General features: G+C 54.6%; 1 protein-coding gene across 7 annotated transcripts in view; it reads right to left on the reverse strand.

Moving 5' to 3' along the window:
- Positions 1-1727: 1727 nt before the first annotated feature.
- Positions 1728-21987, reverse strand: part of DTX2 (deltex E3 ubiquitin ligase 2) — a 67195-nt gene continuing 46935 nt past the window's right edge. For 5 of the 7 annotated variants that reach the window (XM_024103476.3, XM_042857738.2, XM_042857739.2 and 2 more), the window contains 5 exons: positions 8154-8224; positions 5710-5868; positions 5395-5556; positions 3376-3465; positions 1728-2484 (listed from right to left, as the gene is read on the reverse strand). In XM_024103476.3, the coding sequence (XP_023959244.2) occupies positions 2260-2484; positions 3376-3465; positions 5395-5556; positions 5710-5868; positions 8154-8224 (707 nt within the window). In that variant the 3' untranslated portion in view covers positions 1728-2259. Of the gene's footprint in view, positions 2485-3375; positions 3466-5394; positions 5557-5709; positions 5869-8153; positions 8225-10457; positions 10545-21987 lie in introns of all 7 variants that reach the window. The other 2 variants (XM_042857740.2, XM_024103477.3) reach the window with 2 other exon arrangements.

Here is a 21987-nt window from a genome sequence, read left to right on the forward strand (position 1 = left end):
TCTGCGCTTGTCCAAATGGTTCATCTGGGAGCCTGCTACACGGAAGACCTGGGCACCACTCCAGGTGGTGGCCTCAAACGATTCCCATAGTGCTTAGGGAACTGCAGAGACAGGGTTGATGGCCACCGGCGGCACAGATGGGGCCTTTCATGCTCGACAAGACCCTGAGCCCCTGGGTTACATAAGGCACAAGAGCTTTGGTCTACACTGGAAACGTACAGCGGCACAGCTGTGTCTGTGAAAAATCCACACCTCTGCCAACTGAACCCCCGGTGGAGACAGAAGAATTCTTCCATAGACCTAGTCACTGCCTCTGGGGGAGGGGCATTAAGTACAGCACCGGGTAGCAGCTGAAGTGTAGACATAGGGCACGTCGACATCACTACAAAATTAAGTCGACCTAACATACAGCCACTGCAGTAATTACATCGCTTCTGTGCGTCCCCGCTTCGCCCCTGGTGTTGACCACGTGCGTCCTCGCACCGGTTGAATCATCTATGTGGGATGGCGTCTGAAAGCCAGCACCAGTCAACGTAAGCAAGGCCGTGTCCACACGGACACTGCATTGACCTTGTCTCTATGCCTCTCGGGGAGGTGGAGTTATTAAGGGGGCAAGTGACATTTTAGTGTAGACAGAGCTAGGTTGATGTAAGCTGCCTTGTGTAGACCAGAGCTTAGCCTTACTAACTTGACAAAGCCCTGACTGGGATGATTTAGTTGGTGTTTGTCCTGCTTTGAGCAGGGGGTTGGACTAGATGGCCTCCTGACGTCTCTTCCAATCCTAATCTTCTAGGATTCTAACTTACTCCTGCCTGGAAGGGAAGACACTTACTCCTCCTCCTCCTAAATTAACAAGTTAATGCCTGCCTGGCCCCATTGCTGGAGTAGAAGGGAGGATACTGGTAGGGCTAACTACAGTAGATCATGCGGTAGTACTACCCCCTAGGTGCCTGCACTTCCCTTCTTTAGATCACTGTTGAGTGCTTCACCTAGTCTGGTGGGCCAAGCCACTTCAAGCCAGCGTTCAGGGCACTGCATCACTCCCTGAAGGCTCCAGCTGTGTTTAGCTTCATACCTCCCTTCCTACCCAAGTTTAGAGCCTGCTACGTTCCTTATGCAGGGGCAGGGCCCCTGGTTTTGTTCAACCAGAAGCTGCAGGTGGGGAGGGGTTTTCTGGCTGTCACGTGCTACCCTGTCTCACCTGGGGACTGCTGCTGCTGGGTCTCCGCTCCTGTTGGGCAGCTCTGTAATGCTGTAGGACGGCACAAATCTAAACAGATCCAAGGAGGGTGGGGAATTGACCACAGCTCCTAGACTCTGCTGCTGGGGAATGACACGCCCCTCTCTTTCCTCGAGACCTGCGGCACTATCTGCAAAGCCTCCACCAGGAAAGAATTGTGCAGCAGACAACCTCGCTACTCCGAGTTAGACAACAGCACCATGAAAGGGAGGTCCCAATGACCAGGGACACAGAGCCCATCCACGGACTCCAGGAACTGTCCTTCCCCTCGGCAGGATTGCTTCCACGGCATCCCCGCCACACTGGCTCGCAGCTGATGGAGAAAGCCCTGCTGTGGCAAGCTGGGTAGCCACCACCATCTTTAGCAGAAGAACAGTAGGCCTGGCTCTCTCCCGCGTTAGCCAAACTCCAGTGAAGGCCCACGTATCAGAACGAAAAAGACTAAAGCATCAGACACAAGAGATGCCTTCAAGGCGAATGACAACTCTCCATAGCAACGCAGCGTTTATTAGGAGCACAGCACATGTATTAAGTCAGCTACCCGGGGACGTGGGGGAGAAAGGACGCACTCGGAAGTGTCTGAGCAGAGCCTCGGTGCATTAGCCAGAGGAGGACAGACATTTCTGGCCACTCGTTGCTGATCCAGAGTACAGCAAGCCGTCCCCCTACGCAGCGAGGGAGCAGGACTGGGACTGCCCGAGTGCTTCGAAAGCGAGTTGATCAGCCACCTAGGGAACACATCCCGAGCATGCCCTGGCTGCAGCAGGAGCGCTCCGGCGTCACGCCCGAGACCCCAGCATCAGGCCCCTTTGCTTATACAAAAATAACCTGCTCTCCAGAAAACAGACTGTACAGAGCACGTGACCCCCAAATCCAATGTTATTGCTCAGAACACGACAAGTGATTAGAGACAGGAACTTAAGGCAACAGGAATAAGTGCACTAGCCGCCCGCCAGAGGCCTGAGTGGGCATTCGCCGTGCATTGCACAGCCGGGACGCGGAGCCGGGACAGAGGCGAGTTACTGTCTCAAGCAGGCCTCGGTGACGCCCTGAGCCGCCAGCTCCGCCAGCACGTTGTCCAGGTAGTTGGGGTCGGGGTAGCCGTGGCCGCTGAGATTGGTGTCCATCTCTGTCTTGTGGTGGATCTCGTTCCACACCACCGTGTTGCTCTCGCCGGTCGTGCTGGAAGTGCCCACGGTGAAAATCAGACGCCTCTTCCAGGCCACCCTCAATAGATCCAGGACCTAGAGACGGCAAAGGGGAAAGCTCGATTATCCACCCAAGTCCAGGGCCCATTTCCCTCCCTGGAGTTCCCTCCTTTCCAGGCTCTACGGCCACATGGTGGGAGCGCTGCCCAAGTGGTGAAGGCAGCATGGCCTAGTGGTTGGGGCACCAGGCTGCGAGTCAGGAGTCCTGGGATCTACTCCTGACCTAGCTGGCGCAGATCACGTCCCCTCTCTGGTCCCGAGTTCCCTGGCTGTACAATGCGGGGAAATGACACTTAACCCCTTTCGCCCGAGGATCTCAAAGCACTCTGCAAAGGTGGGTAAGTATCAGTATTAATGACCCGCAGCACCAGCAGGCCGACTTCCTTCCCTCCCAGAGAGGCAGGAGACGCAAGCCCTGCTCCCTCCGGAACCATGCAATATCCTCCATTTCTAGACATGTGTCAATCCTTAACAGTTACCCGTAGAGGAGACACAAGGAGGGGGCGGTGTCCGGATGAACTCCAGGGGGCAGATTTCTCCAGTGACATAGCTGGTTAAAATCTAACTGATTCCACAGCCTCCCTTATCAAACTGCTCCCTTACCAAAGGGACCCACCCTGCCAGATACTGAGTGCCAATACCCACTTAACTCAGTGGAAGTCCAAGGCACTCAGACCCTGGCAGAAAACACTTCACGCCTCCTACGATCAGGCAGGATGTACCAGCCATGGACTAAGATTGCAAGTCACTTGTGGTTTGCAAACTTAAGAGCCACCACGTGAATTCAGTTACTGCACAGACAGGGAGTGAGGGCGTGGATCTTGTAAGACTTGAAGTAAGTCCATTCAGCCCCACTGGAAAAAGGCCAGACTCCGGTCAAGCGCCGGTTACTGGCGCAGTCACCACTTGGATCAGGACTTGCATTACCTTTCTGCCCTTCTCGTTATCGGGAAGGTAACAGTACCGGGGAAAGCCTCTGGCAGTGTATGGCATCCCTGGGTTGGGGTGCTCCGGTCCCTGCAACAGATAAAGGCAATCAATCAATTCTGTACCAATGCCGGCTCCTTTCACAGGCTGACGGCACTGACTGATTTTTCCAACAACAGGGTGTGTGCAGGAGAACAGAACTGTATAGACCTGCCCCCTCCCTGCTGCACCGAGTCCTGGGAGAGGAGGGGGGGGGGGGTTTACCCCCACCACGATCCTCCTCCTGTGGCACACCAGGCGGCCTCTCTGCTGCGAGTGAGAGCACAGGCGGACCACCTGGGAGACCTGGGTCCAGCCCAAGCTTGGTTACTTGCTCAGCTACGTGACCTTGGGCAAGCCATGCCTCAGTTTCCCCATCTGGGAAAGAAGGGTTCATCTCTTCTCAGCATCCTTCCATTGAGGGTTTTTCTATTCTCACTCGTCACCGTAATATCCGGGCACCTTCCATACTAAGTTAGCAGCGATGGCTAAGTCTCCGGTGGACTTCATGGAATCTCCGGGGTTTCTCCCTTTCCAAGGTGAAAAAGCCCAACGCTGCTGCTTAGGGCAGGACGCAAGACAGGTGAAAATAGTTCATGGCTACACAAATGCCACATGTCAACCAGGCTAAGCAGCCCCCACAAGATATAGTCTCTCAACGGATCATTACGGGAGTGATGAAGCCAGCCTTGTCAGTGCATTCTTAACCATAGGTGTATGAATCGAATGCCCCACACAGCACAGAGGTAGTTAGTACATAGATGGATTTACAAGTGTGTTAGCAAGCTCTTTGGAAAAAATGTAGCGCCCAGACCCCCTGGGATCTTCCATTAGATAAACCCAAAATTGGGGTAGGTAAGAGGAGTTAAAGACGTAGGACTAGAAGGGACCTCCTGGGTCAGAGGCTAGTCTCCTGCTATCAACCCCCATCATATAATCCCAGGCAGAAATTTATCAAGATCCATCTTAAAATTAGTTCTGTTTCTGGCCTCCACTAATCCTACGGGGAGGTTGTTCCGGAACCTCACTCCTCTGATGATTCAAAACCTCCTAATTTCCACCCTAAGCTTAGTCATGTTCGGTTTATCCCCATTTGCTCCTCTAGCTTCAAACTCTCCTCCTCCCTCCCTGTGGTCCATGAGGATCTGAAGCGGTCTAATCCAGGGGTGGGCAAACATTTTGGTCTGAGAGCCACATCGGGGTTCCGAAACTGTATGGAGGGCCGGGTAGTGAAGGCCGTGTCTCCCCAAAGAGCCTGGCCCCCGCCCCCTATGTACCCCCTCCCACTTTCCACCCCCTGAATGCCCCCCTCAGAACCCCTGACCCATCCCCTGATCGCCCCCTCCTGGGACCTCCCGCCCCTAACCGCCCCCCTGGGACCCCACCCCCATCCATCCCCGCCCCGCCCCCTATCCCCCCACCCCCTGATAGGCGCCCCAGGACCTCCTACCTCATATCCAATACCCCCCACTCCCTGCCCCCTTACCATGCCACTCAGAGCGCCAGGGCTGGCAGCCGCGCCACCTGGCTGGAGCCAGCCACACCGCTGCGCAGTCTAGAGCACTGGGGCGGGCTGGCGGCTCTCGCAGCCTCACTGCCTGGTAGGAGCTTGCAGCCCGGCCGCCCAGAGTGCTGGTGGCACGGCGAGCTGAGGCTGCAGGGGAGGGGGGATAGCAGGGGAGGGGCTGGGGGCTATCCTCCCTGGCCGGGAGCTCAAAGGCCGGGCAGGACGGTCCCGCTGGCCGGATGTGGCCCACGGGCTGTAGTTTGCCCACCTCTGGTCTAATCCTTTGAAGCCCAATCCAATCTTTTTTTTTTTTTTTAAACACACACAAGCGTTGTGACATGAGTTCCACCATGGCAGACACTCGCTTTAGTTCATGGTTCTGTTTGTTAGGCGCATGACGACAGAACCTAGATGTCTCAGCCATAGAGCAGGGCCCGTACAGACAGAACCGGAGCTTACAGCTGCCCACGTACCTGAATTCCCCTGCTAATGGAGTACACGATCTGTATCGTCCCACAGTCCTGGTGGCCGGGAAGGGACTGAGTGAAAGTTGAAACCTCCATCTTCCCTTTCGGCTGAGTGCCGGTCTTTTCACCATAGATGGTTTTACAGGAGGGGCATTGCAAGCTGCCATCCTGTGGGTGAAAAGGGTCACCGTCAGTGGGATTTCACAACAGTCGTGAGGACACTGGCACTAGTATCTTATTGCCATCCTGGGCCCTACTCATGGGTCAGGACCCCGCCGTGCTAGGTCTCGTAGGGAAGAGTGGGCCGGGCCGGTGCAGTACCTTGTTCCCGTTGGCGTACATGGCCAGCACACAGAGCAGGTGGAAAGCGTGCTGGCATTGGGTCAGTTGCCCCACCGCTTCCGGCTTGATTGTCTTGCACTCACAGGCATCACTGTAGCCAGAGGGCAATGCCAGCTTTTCCATACAGATGATACAGTCCTTGAAACAGAGCAAGAGACGCCATTTACCGTCAGCATCGGGCTGCATGGAACATTCGCTTTGCGGATGCATCAGCGTGCCAGAGAGACCATTTAGAAATTATCTTCAGTGGCATTAAAACCCCACTTTGAAGTCTGAGGAAGTCTCTGCCCTCCCCCCCCCCACCCCCCAGAGCTTTTACCTGTTGGGAAAACACTGATTCTTCTAGTTTGACTTGTCTATCAGTGTGATCTCTAGAGGCCTGTCCCTATAATCTAATAATAAAAGTATTTCTACAACACCTCCCATCCTGAAGGATCCCAAAGTCCTATACAGTAACTCCCCACTTAATGTCCTCTCGCTTAACGTTGTGTCGATGTTACGTCCCTGCTCCGTTACAGAACATGCTTGTTGAAAGTTGTGCTTTGTCCACGGCTGGCAGCCACCCCCCCCCCAAATCAGCTCCCGCCTGCCAGCAGACCCCGCGGATCAGCGCCTTCCCCCTCCTCCCCCCCGCCTCCTGCCCACGGCAATCAGCAGGTTTGCGGCGTTCAGGAGGCAGGGGAGGGAGGGGGGAGGCTGCGCACCGCGTCCTTGCTCCTCCCCCCAGCCTTCTGAACGCCACAAGACAGGTGATTGCTGCATGCAGGAGGTGGGGGGAGGAGGGGGAAGGCGCTGATCTGCGGGGTCCGCTGGCAGGCGGGAGGTGCTGGGGGGGGGAGAGAAGGGGGTGCGTAGGGGAGCTGGTAGGGGGGGCTGCCAGCCGGTTTAATACTGGTTTTAAATTGCGTGTTTAAAATGTATATAATGCCTTTTGTCTGACCAAAAAAATGTCCCTGGAACCTACTGCCCCCGCCCCCCATTTACATTAATTCTTATGGGGAAATTGGATTCACTTAACATCGTTTTGCTTAAAGTCGCATTTTCAGGACCAGAACTACAACGTTAAGTGAAAAGCAACAGAGGGTCCTGTGGCACTTTTAAGACTAACAGAAGTATTGGGAGCATAAGCTTTCGTGGGTAAGAACCTCACTTCTTCAGATGCAAATCATCTGAAGAAGTGAGGTTCTTGCATCTGAAGAAGTGAGGTTCTTGCCCACGAAAGCTTATGCTCCCAATACTTCTGTTAGTCTTAAAAGTGCCACAGGACCCTCTTTGCTTTTTACAGATTCAGACTAACACGGCTACCCCCCTGATACTTGGAACGTTAAGTGAGGCGTTACCGTACATACCCCCTGAAATCCTACCAACTAATGAGTGCCCAGCCCAAGCGGGGCTAGCCTCGAAAGGTTACACCCTGGAGTTGTTGGTGAAAGGTGGAGGTGGGGGGACGAGACCGTTTTCGTAGCTACGGGATGAGAGCGCCCTGGAAAGCTGGGCCACCCCAATCTGGGAGCGGGGTTTGCTAGCTGGCCTCTGTCCATGAGCAGCCTACTCCTTGACAGATTAAAAGAAGCCAAACCTCTTCGCACTTGAGTATTAGGCTAAATAAGGAGGCAGCCTTGTATAACTTCCTATCTGAAGAAGCAGTGTGTATCCCTCCTCAGAGCTCCTGGAGCCAAAGCGGACTCGGGGGCACTGAAATGTATTTTGTTAGCTGCTGAGCAAGGCCGTTTTCCCCGGGAGATCTCTGCAGGCAACATGCATTTGAGATGCAAATATTCTGCAGAGAGGTCCCATTGCAGCTGTCTCCTCCGAGCATTACAGTCTGCACATGGGACCCTCTAAATAAACGTCCCAGCCTTTTGGGGCACTTTTACCAGTCTAAGGTCCCATGTCCGCATCCATCACTGCCTCCCATTCGTTTGGGTGCTTCCTAACAGACAGGGAAGTTTGGGCTGCTTCAAACTCTGGCTGTGGTGGAGTCTGGAGAAGCTCCAGTTCACACACACCACAGAAAGGCAGAGAGCAGTGGTGTCCTAGGGTAGGAACAGGGACCCTGGAGCATCACTCACATGCGTTGTTCGGTACTGTCTGAGAGCTCAAGGCAGCGTACAGGCCTTGCAGATACAAGATATTCCAACCAACAGGCCTTTATTGCTGACAAGACCGTTAACAGGGGGTCCATTGGGAAGTCATCTATGGGCCAGACCCTCAGCTGGTGTGCGTGAGCATAGCGTCCGTGACGTGACCAGCGGAGGATCTGGCGAACAGTCTAAAGAACTGTGTAGGTTTCACACGAGCCTTTCCCAATATGCAGTAAGGCGGCCTCTTATCCAGCCCACAACTGCTTTCGTTTCTTCCAGTCTTCCCCCCTTTGGGGGAAAACGATGTGGTCAGAGACTCCTGAGATTCCTCGCACTCACCTCATCAGCGGGGGCTCCTCTCAGCTCTTCCAAGTATTTCCTCACCACCTGCTCAGGCTCGCTGGGGGTCACTGAAGAAAGGGAGGGAAGAAAGAAAAAGAAAAAAAAAAGACCATAGGGAAATAAAGATTCCAGGAGGTACAACATGAGCGAGAGGCGGCTGAGGAGGGAGGAAAGCGAAGCAGTGGCAGGCCGGCCTGCCGAGGAAAACGGTTAAGGGTGAGAGTTGGAGCAAGTTAGTTCAGCAGGGGCCATTCTGACCGGTCAGCGCTACTCTACTGAGGGCTCAGATGCTACGGGTGCAGGAAATGTGTCCATCTCAAGGCCAAAACAAGGGCCCAGTGCTCACATAGTCAGACGTCCTGCAAAACACAGGCCAGAAAATGTCACCCGGTAAATGCCAAAGAGATAAAGAATCGGGTTGCAAAAGCTACCACTGCGCGGGGCGAACAGCCGCGGCTCCGTCTGAAGTCAATGGGAGCTGCGGATGCTCAGTCACTCTCTAGTCCGCCGATACTTTGCTGTCCTATGCTCTCCCCTCATACTAGACACTGACTCCTTTCAAATACCAGTATTTTGCAGCCCTGTGTCTCAAGGACCAGACACACTACAATGGTGGAAGTGTGTCATGGATCCTACATCATTAAAAAAAAAAAAAGCATCACACGGACACATACTATACAGATAGTACATATTTAGTCTGAAAACCATTATCTATATGCACTAGGGCTCTCATACCAAAGAGAGCCGGGCAAAAATCTTAAGTGAAGACACAGCCAAGGTCAGATCCAGCAATTGTCAAGGTGTTCTCCATATGCCACGAGGCAGCACAAGAGCGTCATAAGTGTCACTGCTGGAGATTGCATTCCTAGCAGGAAAGCAAACCCTTCTTTGGAAAGGAAAGGGCCTTTCTTGTGAACGTCTCATGGCTGATCTTGGCCGGCACCTCCCATGGAGCACAAGTCACTGGGGTTTCTAAAATAAGCGGGTTTCTGAATAAAATGAACACAAGTCTCCAGAATTAACAACTGGGCAGAGGCCCAGCTCCACAAAGGTACTGAGGCATCCCACTGATTCCATGTAAGTTGTGCCCAGGTACCTTTGAGGATCAGGGCCTGAAATCCTTATGTTGACCGGAGCTCTCCTTAAGCCGAGAGCTGGTGCAAGCGCGTATGCCCCACTGCGGTCCCAGGGCTTGCCCTTTAACACAGGAATGGATTTCCTCCCTGCTGGTACCTCAGGGCATCCCTCCCTCCCTCCCCACCCACCGCCCTACCCGGACTCTGGTCTGGGACCACCCTGGGACTGGGGCAGTCCAGTGCTCTTCACTGAGCTCACCTACGTGGCAGAGAACACATAGTGCCACAATGGTGGGCACTGGTCCATGAGGCTCTGAATGGAGACTTCTGGCCCCCCTCAGGTAGGACATCAAACAGCTGTCAAAGACCAGCTTCTTGCCATTCCAGCATGGGCCGTGGGGCCAGCCGCTCCAGACCAGCATGCTTATGGTGGCATTTCACCACATTCCTTCCCACAGGTGAAAACCCCCCAGGAGGTTCCCCCACCCCTGCTCTGAAACATCATAATAAAATAACAACAACATATGGAAATATATCTATCTCCTAGAACTGGAAGGGACCCTGAAAGGTCATTGAGTCCAGCCCCCTGCCCTCACTAGCAGGACCAAGTACTGATTTTGCCCCAGATCCCCAAGTGGCCCCCTCAAGGGCTGAACTCACAACCCTGGGTTTAGCAGGCCAATGCTCAAACCACTGAGCTATCCCTCCCCATGGGGAGAAGGAGGAAGAATCCCAAGTCATGGTCCTGACCCAGCCCATGTGTAGGAAGAGAATGAACTCCTCCCTTTGTACCCAGGAGATGGGATGAACCACCCTCTCCCCCAATGGCAATGCCACCCCCAAACACGCACACAAAGCTCAGGTGGCATTTCGCAGACCACCCCGTGAGCTGCCTGCTGAATGGGTTTGGCAGAGGGACCTCGGGGCATCCACTGAAATGCAGCTCGAGGGGTCACCTGCTCTAGCAGACATCTTGACCCTGCAATGCAGCACTCAGGGGGGCCATAAAGGACAAAGGGGCTCCATTAAGCAGCTCCCTTGCCTCCCAAACGGGTTAGACTGGGATCGCTCCTTGCGGGACGGGGGTGCTCAGGAAGCCCCCACCACACAGCTGGGAGCCAAGAACCTGTGACGGGTCCCACAAGCCAGGGGAACGTGGGCCGGTGCCCCTCGCGCTATCACCAGGTGCCACGCGACCCGATGGCAGGGCGACAAAGCTCCTTACCAGTAACCGTGTCCATCATAGACGCCATCAGGCTCTTCCACCAGCCTGTAAAGGGAAACATTTGCACAATCGACGTTATGACTCCACCTAGCAGAGGGCAAAAGAGAGGACTAGTCACTCAGCTGGTCTAGAGCCCTCGGCCACTCCCTCCCCACTCAGCCCTTCTGTAAAGCCGAACAGACCTACGGACGAGAGGGGGGCCAGAGGGGTGCTGGGTGGGGGAAGAGGAGTGCCATGACAAATGCTATTACCAGTAAGTAATTCTTCCTTGCCCCTTCTCCTCTTCCTCCATCCCAGCCAGTAAAGCTAGAGGGGCCCACAGGACCGGGCAAAGGCAGCTTTCGGTGAGGAACTCAGGCCTACCACCAGGCAGAGGAGTTTCAGTGGCTGACGCTCCAGGCCCTTCCACCCAAGAGGACACCATGTTCTCAGTGTCCCTGGAAGGGGACTCTGGGGATCTACGTTGGCTGGCTCGGAGCGTCCCCGGGTCAGGTTTCCTCAGTTTACTACTCCAAAAGGCATTTCCCTAAGTACCGCAAACATGCCCTATGCACCTCCTGCAGGGTCCCCAAGAGTGAAGGCTCAATACAGCAGTTCCACCTGGGTGACCCTGTCTTCTTCCAATTCTATCACCCTGTTAACCCCACCACTGTAGAGCGGGATGCAGGCTCTTGGGCTCAGGTGTGGCCAAGAGCAGTATCTCTAAAGGCAACTCAAACGACCCTACCGCCGATGAACAGGCCAGACTAGGTTCCAGCACTCTCCCTGACAGCTCGGAAACGCTAACACGAAAACACAGGAGTTACAACTTATTTTGGTCACTGAAGAGAGCAGTTGTGGTTACACAGGGATTGGGTCTGACGGGCACCATTCCTGCAGAGTAGAAAGTAGTTTTAGGAAGCGGACAGAAAGGACCATCCACTTTTATGCAAAGGTGACATTCCTTGATCAAGTGGGCAAAGGTTCTGCTGTCTCAGGTCCCTCCCTTCGCTCCGGATGTCAGACAAATTGGTCTCTTCAGTTCTTGAAGACCTGGTTTTGGGTCACAAAGAACTCCAGGGGCGCTCGACAGCCAGGACAGCTTTCACCCAGAAGACGTGGCTGGATTCAAGGCTACATACTGACCAATGAGAAAGCGTGAATGAATAACCCTTCTGGACAGTGAGAGGGGAAGATGAAAAGCTACCTTGTCTGGTAAGAAAGATCAACGTGTAACGATTCCATTGCATCTGCCTTCTGGGATTAAGAAAGACCAATTGAAAGGCTACTTTCTGAGGGCTAATTCGGACTTGCATTGAAGTCAATGGCTAAACTCCCACTAATATCAAAGGGACCAAGATAAAGCCCAAGGCCTGTAGCTCCAGGCAAACCAGTCCCATCAAGACAAGAGACCCCCCCGCCCCCGCAGCAGAGTTATGCTAGCAACAAAGAGTTTCTAGCTGATGGTCTGGAACAGAGATTCCTAGATTTTAAAGGCCAGAAGGGGCCATGACGACCCTCTCATCTGACCTCCTGAAGAGCACAGCACGGAGAACCTCACCCAGTGATAACTGCAGCAAGCCCATAACTTCGGACATGAAGGAATAAGCACAAGAAACTAAGGTCCAGCCAGGCTCAGGCTCCCCCCTAGCACGAATGGCTGCTGTTTACACCCCCACAGGGCTAGTCCGTGAGGAGCCTGGTCTTAAGGAAACCCCACTGCACGTTGTGAGACGGGATTGGGGACCAGGAGCTCAGGCCTGTGCCAAGAAATCCCATCCTCACGCTGCCAGCCATCAGATTCCCTGAGGTGGAATGCTCGGGGGGGGGGGGGGAGTAGAGGGGAGAGAAGAAGTGAGGGAGATCTTCCTGACTGACCTGACAAGTAGACTCAGGGCCAGAAAATAGGGTTACCATATTTCCACAATCAAAAAAAGAGGACACGGGGGAGCCCCACCCTAGCCCCGTCTCGCCCCATCCACTCCTTCCCACTTCCCACGCCTTGACTTCCCACCTCAGAACCCCAACCCCCTCCGCTTCTTGTCCCCTGACTGCCCCCTCCTGAGAACCCCCCACCCTAACTGCCCCCCTAGGACCCTACCTGTCCCCTGACTGCCCATGGGTGGCAGGTTTGTAGAAGTTTTGGTGGTGCCCAGAACCCGCCCCCCCCCACCTGCCTAAGGCTCTGGGAGGGGGGTTGGGTGGGGGGAGGAGGTCTGGGGTGCAGGTCCTGGGCTGGGGATTAGGGTGCAGGAGGGGTGCAGGCTCTGGGACAGAGTTTGGGTGCTGGGTGCAGGCTCTGGGCTGGGGCAGGGGGTGGGTGTGCAGGAGGGGGTGAGGGGTGCAGGCTCTGGGATGGAGTTTGGGGGTGGGAGGCGGTGCAAAGGGAGGGGATGCAGGCTTTGGGACGGAGTTTGGGGATAGGAGAGGGTGCAGGGGTGAGGGCTGTGGGTCTGAGGATGAGGGGTTCATGATGCAGGGGGGGCTCACGGATGGAGCAGAGGATTAGGGTGCGGGGGGGTGAGGGCTGGGGCTGAGGGGTCTGGGGTGTTGGAGAGGCTCAGGGCTAGGGTGGAAGGGCAGGGTAAGGGCAGCCTGCCTTGCCATTAGTGGATGGGGGGCATTAGGAACCTGGGGCAGCAGACAGCAGTTGCTGCATGGAGCAGGGTAGGAATGTACACAAGCAGGCAGGGGAGAGGGGCCCGCTGCTTTCTTTCAGCCAGGGACAGAGGGGGGACCCACGGTGGGAGTGGGCGGTGGCAGGTGGAGGCCGGGGCCCACTCCAGGTAGGGCTGGGGGAGAGACCCAGCTCCAAATATTGCTGGAGCAGGGCCCCCGGCCGTGGATATTGCTGGAGCTCGGGCACCACAAAAGAATATAACCCACCACCCCCCCACCCCATATTCACCCCACCACATAGGCCCATCCAACCCTCCCCCTGCTCCCTGACTGCCCCCGGGACTCCCCTTACCATACCCATGCCGGCTCCATGCGTAGGCAAAACACGCTGCAGGTGGGACTGTTTGTGTAGTTGTGTGGCAGGCAGCGGGAGGGAGGGGGGGAAATCAGGGGAGGGGCTCTGGCTGCTAGAGGCCAATGGGAGCGACGCAATCAGGCCCAGCCGCCCAATCACCACGCCGCACTCTGCAGGGAAGGGAGGGAGGGGGAAAAATCCCGGACCTTTTAACCTTGTTACCAATTGCTCCCGGACGGCTATTTAAAGACACAGAAGCCGGACATGTCCGGGGAATACAGATGGATGGTAACCCTACAGAAAACCATGATGGCCAGAGCCAGCCTGGGACGGAGCAGATGGCAAGAGCCCTGCCTCAGTTTGCTTCTTACTCTCAGAACAGGAGGAGGGAGGCTGTTCCCAAGGACCTCACTTAGATAATGGCTTAAAGGGTCTGGCAAAGACGCTTAGCATCTCTGCTTGGCCAGTACAGATGCGATCTAGCTGGGCAGTTTCTGGGCTCATCCCAGAATTAGACCTTGACAAACTTAGCACCCCGCTCCAGGGGAGCACAGACAGTCCCATGGACAGGAAGTAGCGGCTTGGCACAGCCACAAGAACTGGGGAATCCCAGGAATTCCCCCCTCCAGCGGTGGGTACAACTGCCTGTCTCAACAAGCCAAGCCACAATGACCACACAGGGAAGCCTGGGTGGCCAGGCTAAAGCTCATGCTCCTAGAAGGCTGAGACACCCCACAGAACCCTCCAAGATCCTAACGGAGGAACGCTCGCACTTATCAGCTGGGCCTAGAGGAACCAGAAACCCACCGCAGCACAAACGGATACCAAGGTCCCCACTCTAGGCAGGTCCATACCTGAGATGGCATCAGGAACCTGTGAAACAGACACTTCAGATGATTTCAATACAAATAGCTCAGAGGCTCCTCACCAGAAGCCTGCCTGTGTTAAGGAGCCCTTTTGAAAGAAGGCTCTGTTGCCCCTGTAGATCGCAGCTGGACCCAATTTCTGAAAGGAAGCTGCTTGCACTGACCTTTGAGGGAGCTATTAAGAGGAAGAAGATTCACCTGTGGGAGAGGCCATCCCTGATTGGGGAGGAGCCATGGGAGATTATAAGGAGGAGTGTGTTTGGGGGAGCAGACCAGGGCTACTCAGAGAGTAAACACTCTCCTTGTCTTAACTGATAACACCACTCTTGTATTCAGTGCTGAGGGGAGTCAGGGGCTGGACTGGCTCAGGGAGGGTTGTGTGGTGGAGGAAAGATGTGTTCCTTCCTCATGGAGTTGGTCGGTCGGGATCTTCATGAAGCTCTTAAAGACGCCAACCCAAAGGTGGGGGATACAAGTGACCAGCTGCCAATCACTTGGCTAGGTGGAGAGGGGTGAATACACATCCTTCAAACGAAGCCAACAAAAGTAATCCTTAGGGTACCGACCTTGGGTCTATTCCCAGCTCCACCACAGGCTCATCTGTGTGACTCTGGGCAAGTTCCTAGCTCATTCTCCAAGTCCCTAACTCCTCCCCCATCCCGCGGACGTTTGGGCTCTCCGGGCTGAACGGCTCTCTCGGTATGAAGGATCACTGTTCAAGGTCAGGATATGCTTGTGCAGGACGGCCCTGACCCCAAGTGTTGGTGGACTGTGAGGTTTATCCTGGCCGTGTCCTGGGACAGAGCATGAAGAGATGAGAGAGGAGACAGAGATACAGGCAAGGACGAGGCCCTGACGTTTCTCGGTCTTCTCCACTACAGCTCGGTTCTTTAGGGAAGGGCCGTGCCTTGGCTCTTCCGGTGGGCCTGAGTTCCAGCCCTTTAACCGTAGGTGGGGTGACATACACAGCAAGTGTGAGCCCAGGGGACTCGGAAGGGGTCAGCGAGAGGATCTACCCCGTGCCCAACGGACTGGTAAAGCAGCGTGTGTATCTTCAGGTCTCTCTTTCCAGCCCGCTGAGATTAGATCCGGCTGCTTGTGCTCCTGCCGTCCTAGAGAGGGCGTAGTCACCTCTACGGAAGCTGAGACGCTCCTTTACTTTCTAGCGCTCACGTTTGGTGGGAGCAAGACGGCACCATTCACGGGAGCCTTCGCTGCGATTCTGCTGCCCTCTGAACGTTCGTAGCCTGGCGCTTGTCCAGAGGAGATAGAGGTAGGGGGTGCTGGGCTCCTGGCACCAGCACTGCGAAAATCTTACCCAGCGGTTTATTTGATGGCTGTAGACTTGGGTTCTTCTCCCAACCAATCGCCACCTCGCCAGGGCTAAGACAAGCTGCCAGCAGGTCGGATGGGATGGGGAAGGGGAAGGGGAAGGAACTCTGCCCAGCCATGCTGTCAAAACCATCCCCCTGCACTCCTGGACTGGTCTAGCCCCAGGGACATGATGGAGTCTAGCCTCTCGGAGCCAAAGGGAGGTCTGTGGGCCCTCGGGCGGCAGGAAAATCTCAGCTTCAGCCAGGGGTAGACGCTGGGGGGTGGGTGTTTCCAGCTGCTTGGTACCAGCTGGCAGGAGCGGGAAGGTTGAGTTACCCTGCGTGGGTCCAGGAGTGTTTCCAAGCAACTCCCCCGCTCCCCCCCCCCCCCCAATTCACAGGGGCAGCGCCTGCACCCGGACCAGGCTGACTCTCTTTGGTGCCAGAAGGGGGAGACCCGGAGCCGAGCAGCGCTCGCTATGGCATGTCCCCTCTGCCAGTCCCAGGGTGAAGAGAGGGGTCCCAGCTCCCCCTGCCCAGCACTTACCCTGCCAGAAGATCCCCCCGGGGGGGAAGGGGGGGGCGAGGATGTTCTTAGAAGGCAACTGCCACTTTAGCCCAACAGCTGTGGAATGCAGGGGCTGGAGGAGCTGGGGAGGGGATTGGGTTCCACGCACGGCTGGCAGGTGGGACCAGCCGAGCAAGGGCAGTAAATCTCTCAGGTGGTTGTGGTTGCTGCAAAGACAGCAGCTCCAGCTTTCCTTGCAGGGAAACAAGCCTGCTCTGCAGGTTCTGGGGCCGGCTTGGGGGCAGACAACCGGCCCACAGGCTTGGGAAGCGCTTTGAGATCTATGGCTGGAGAGCACAGGCTGAGCCCTAAGGAGTAGATCAGTTACGTGCCTGGCTGCAGGCGATGCTCAACAGCGCCCACTTCTTCCAAGCTGGCCCATTCTGATAGCACGTCAAGACCAGTCTCAGGCCCGTGGCTGGGATCTTGAGCTCTCACTGCGGGATCAGGCACCAGATACCTCACCCTGGAACGTTTCCTTCTGGGCTGTTCCCTTTTAAGATTCTTCTTGTCCTCTGGGCTGGGAGCTGGAGAGGGAAAGGAGGCCGACATGGAGAAGGCGGCAAAAGGACAGAGGGAAGCAGATGCCTGGAGTTACGCCAGCAGCCAGGTCTGCTCAGGAGGCACCATAACACCATCGCCCAGTGTGTCCCTTTCTACAGCACAAGCCAAATGAAAGCGGTTTGCGAGATTCACCCACGTGCGGAAATACCGAGGACGCTCCTTGCTCAAACCTTCCGCGGCCCAGACGCATAAACCCTGGGTTCTCCCGAATGATTAATGGAGCACCACACCGGAGCGTGGGCTTTTACAGAGCAAATAAGGAGAGATTCCCCGCCCAGAAGAACCCCCAGTCTCTGTTAAAACGAGGACAGGAAGAGGAGGCAAACGCTACAGAGAGGGGCTAGGACAATGGGGTCATGCAGAGACTTCGAAAGCTAGGATGTCTTTTGCTGGTTACAGCAGCTGGGACCCCCAGCTCAGAACACTGATGGTTCTGCCATCTCACAAGCTGGAGACTAGTTCCTATGGTGACTCCTCTGAGCCTGGGGTATAAAATGATCCTACACTCCTGTGCTGCTGGCCCTCTGACACCTGTTGCTACAAACACCAGCTGAATTCGTAGCCTCCCGCCGGCTCTTTTCGCTTTGCAGCTCTGCGCCGATGGAGGAGAGCAGGGTTTTTGCTGGCCTCAATGCTGCACAGACCTGAGGGCCCTGTAGGAATGGGTATGTAAAAAGGCATCACAATTTGGCAGGATGTAACCTAGTGTCCATAGGGAGGAGCGGCTTGGGTCACCTAGGCAATCCCCTCTCGCACTGCGCCATCCCACAGCACCAAGAGGAAGATGCCAACAGGGGAATGTTTGAGAGCAAGGGGCCCCCCATAGGTTCTCTCTCCTGCTCTGAGCAGGATGGATTCATTCACTGGAGGACTGGCTGGTTTTCTACCAAAGAGGCACCAGATTTTGGCACAATATCCCCATCCATTAGTATTATGCCAATAATTCCCATGAGAAGCTACAAGAGCCCTGAGAAGCTCCCTGCAAAGCTAGAGCATCGGGTTCAAGGCAGCTGGAGACAGGTTTTCAAAGATCTCTGCCCCCATACAGGCACCACGGGAGGTGACCAGGTTCTCCAGGAGATATTAGTGTGCCTCATGCAGGCCAGCTGCTTAGCTCTTTTGAAAATTCAGCCCCAATAGTGGGTGCTGAACATTTGGGAATTTGGAAATTTTGAAAGAGCGCTAAAAGCAGAGACCTAAGCAATGATGATACCTACCAAGAGGTCAAGACACAAGCTGAGAACCACCACATTTGATTCAATAGATGTACCACCTTATATTACCCCAATCGGTACCTTAAGGATATTTGCTTCGAGGCCTTTGTCCAAATCTTCTTTAATCTACCCCCACCCTGGTTCATAGAATCATAGAATATCAGGGTTGGAAGGGACCTTAGGAGGTCATCTAGTCCAACCCCCTGCTCAAAGCAGGACCAATCCCCAGACAGTTTTTTTCCCCCAGATCCCTAAATGGCCCCCTCAAGGATTGAGCTCATAACCCTGGGTTTAGCAGGCCAATGCTCAAACCACCGAGCTATCCCTCCCCCCTAAACACTCTTCCATGGCTCTTTGGAGTCAACACTGGGTTGAAAAATACTCTAATAATGTTGTCTGTCTCCCACCGGTCCTTTGTTCTTTACTGATCATTTGGGAAGGGAAGAAAGGTTCAGCGTTCCTTCGTTTAGAGGCGTGAGGATAAATTATTTTCCTAACGCTGCCCAGTTGCTGGCGCGAGTAGGAGGTTTATAAGATGAGGACTTTCCAGGGATAACATTTAGCAGCTGTGTTTTGGAGGCTTACAGCAATAACGCACCTCCTTCTGGAGATTAAAAGGAGCCATATGGTTTGCAGCAGCTATTATTTCACACACGACACATGGAGACGTTATTTCTAATTAAAGTCAGGGAAAGGGATTTCTCCCCTCCCCCAAATATTTTTACACAGCGTTCTCCTGGTTTTGAAGCCAGGGGATTTAAGCTTCAGCTACACTGAGGGCTTGCACACGTCACTGGGGTGTGAATAAGCCCCCTCCCTGAGTGATGTCACTTACACCGACCTAAGCGCAGGTGGGGACAGCGCTATGGTGGCAGAAGAACTTTTCCTGCCGCCCCACGCGGAGGTGGATTTGTTGTGCTGACGGGACGGCTCTCTCCCGGCGCCATAGAGCGTCTGCACTACAGATGGAGCGTTTCTAGCGTAGACTCGTCCTCCACCGAAGAACCCGGCTGGGCCTGACATTTCCTGAGGTGTTGGACATGCTTTAGGGCAGTCGGTTTTTCCTGTTCTTTGGCATGGATGATTCCTTGCGTGGAGTTTTTATTTTATTTTCCTCTTGCTAATCCCATGTCTCTAGTGACCTCAGAGGAAGGACTTCCCTTGAGGCAATCGGGAGAAGCTAGAAGACCAACGAGGCACGGGACCCTTGGTGGAGGAATCCTTCCCCATTGTAACAGGGTGCTCGGTCCCTTTAAGAAGGAGTTTTGAGCCCCCGCACCCCCATTCAGCTCTTTCCAGTGGTGTGAGTGTGAAATGAACCACGTACAGAAGGAGGTTCACTTTCCTTTAGTTCATCACTGCCACGGTCTGCAGCTTTCTGCCCACCGAAGGACAACAGGCAAATGCTTACACCCGCCTGAGAGCGGGCGTGGGTGAGTTGCTGGACTATGACAGGCAATGGATTAGCCACGCCCCCATGGAAACACAGGCCAGCAACTGGGAACATGAGGCACAGAGATAGTGCAACCACACCCTGCTCCTGCCCCCCAAAAGCCCCCCTCAGGAGAAGGGGGACAAGCAGGGAAGCTATGGCTGAGTGCTAGCTAGCGAACCTTGTGCTACGAGACGTTGTGGTTGTGCTGTACTCTACCATAACCTTGGCTGTGTCCTCTGGTCTCTTCCCCCAGGGAAGGACGAGCATTCAATTTAATCTACCCTATGTGGGCTGCTGCACTGGTTTTCTCCATTGAGCCAACCTAGGTGGTAGGTTCTGAGACAACCAGGAACAAGAAATGCTGGGGGGGACCTAATCTCGAGGTACTCACTGTATTACTTTCCCCTTTGCATTGATGGATTCCGATTCTCTTGCAGATTTAGTGCTGTAGCTTTATACTAAAGGTAAAAATGTTGTGTTCTCTGTTTTACATAAGGCAGAAATGCTGAGGCCACTTGAAATGCACTAGCTGTATGATTCATCTATACCAGAAAATCAGCGGCAGAACTGAGAGAACAACAGGGGATCCGCTAATTATCTTCCTCAGTCAATACAGGCTGGGCATTTGCAGAAGATCACCATAATCCAGTTTGGGTTTCTTCAACTCTTTCTTTTCAACAGCATGTAACTTGGAATTGCTGATGCACAGCCCTGATCTCTTCATTAAAACGCTCTGTGTGATCAGCTGTGAAATCCCGCAGTGCTGCTATGGAAACAAACTGCCACAACACAGGCATTTGGGGTGGCTGATGGAGGACTTAAAACCAGCCATCAGAGAAATTGACAAAGTTCAGCCTCCTGGGTGCTAGGATGCTAGAAGCGACTGATGTTTAGGTTCAGAAAGCAGCCCACTACCACGCCTCTAGGCGCCTCAACAGAGAGATTCGAATTATTTACACGGTTTACTGATGCCTTCACGCAAGGATGCATCAGTTTACAAATCTCTCTGGAATACAAGAATGGGTGTGTTTGTGATACAGCAACTTATGAAGCATAACAGGACCAACGGGATAAAACTGTCATTTCTGATCTTTACAGCTACCAGGTCTACAAAGAATGGCTGGGCAAAAGAATAATTACAATGAAACACACCCTTCAAGTAGCCCTGGCTTATTTCCATGGCAGTAATGGCTAAGGATCTCCAGCAGGGACAGTTTAATCCCAGGGAGCTGAATGAATAAATCATGCTCCTCTTCCAGGCCGGAGCCACCCAACTGTTGTGTATTAATATGGGACATCTGTGCTGGAAAAGGCCTGGCTAGGGAAGTAGGTCCATGCAGCACCCCCCAGGCCAGGCCCAACTGCCATGAGCGATCATTCGCCCACTGACGTGGTACCACCCCTCACTCTCTTTGCAACAAGAGGCTGGAAGAAAAGCTTGTATGTCCTCCAGCAGACAGAGGTGCTGGTACCCTGAGGAGGGTCGGTCCATGCGAGTTACCCGGCGGGCAGTGAGGTGAATTCCCACAGTCGGGCTGGCAGGCAATTGGCAAGTCCCAGCAGGCAGACTGGGGCAGGAGGATTCAGCTAAGCGTGTGTAGTCTAGGGCCAGCTCCATGCAATGTCAGAAAGCCCCCAGCTATTCCCCTGCCAGGCTGGAACTGCTAAACTCATTCAGTGACTCTCACATTTGGGCCCAAGGCACGGCTGCGGGAAGCACGGCTCCATATTTGGGCTCAGTGAAGCTAACAGCTCTAGGCTGCACGGGAGGATCACTACAAAAGAGATCTCAGCCAGGGCGGAGCTAAACGCCCTCAGCAAATGGGGGAGCATGCCTGCTTTCCCAGGGGGGCCCTAGGGCAATACACACAATGCTCCAGCCGGATCAGATGGAAGGAGCAGGGCTAATGGATTAGGCAGGAGGGCGACATGACATCCGTCATGGAAACACTGACCCCTCCGTTCTCCCTGAGACCGACACCCTCCTCCCCCTTCCTCTGGCCCTTCTGTCGGCTTCCTGGCTCATTCCCCATCACCTTGAAACTCCCAGGCCCTGAGTCCGGCACAGCACTGTCTTCAGCCCACTGTCCTGGCCCCATTACCACCCCTCCCGCCCTGCAACGTGACATCCACCGAGCTCCTGCTTCACAACCAGTCACTCATAGTGCGATGGTGCTTAGAGGCTCCCCTTGCGCTAGGCGCTGTACAAACCTACTGTCGCTGCCCCACAGAACTTACAATTGGACCGAGCTAGGAGGATCTGTCTAGGGCCGGAGCCTCAGCTGGGGTAAAGGAGAACAGCTCCATTGAAGTCAATGGGGCTATGACCAGAGTCTAGACCTAATCACCCATTACACCCGCCACACCCGTTCATTGTGCTCGGCCTGTTTCAGCCCCGCCTGGTGCTCTCCTCCGCCCTGTTCCTTCATGCTGCTCACTGTCTGTGGGAAACCTCCAGCAGGCCAAGCAACCTCACTCCCTCTTCAATTCCTCCAGCTGCAACTTGCCCTCCTCGGCCTTTAATGCAGCTCGAACTGCAGCAGAATAATTCAGAGTCCTAAACAAGTCAATCTGGGACCCAGGGAGCCCAATTTAAGCTTGTGGGCCCAGATCCTCA

The sequence above is a fragment of the Chrysemys picta genome, chromosome 19, assembly GCF_011386835.1.
Source record: "Chrysemys picta bellii isolate R12L10 chromosome 19, ASM1138683v2, whole genome shotgun sequence".
Lineage (NCBI taxonomy): Eukaryota > Metazoa > Chordata > Testudines > Emydidae > Chrysemys > Chrysemys picta.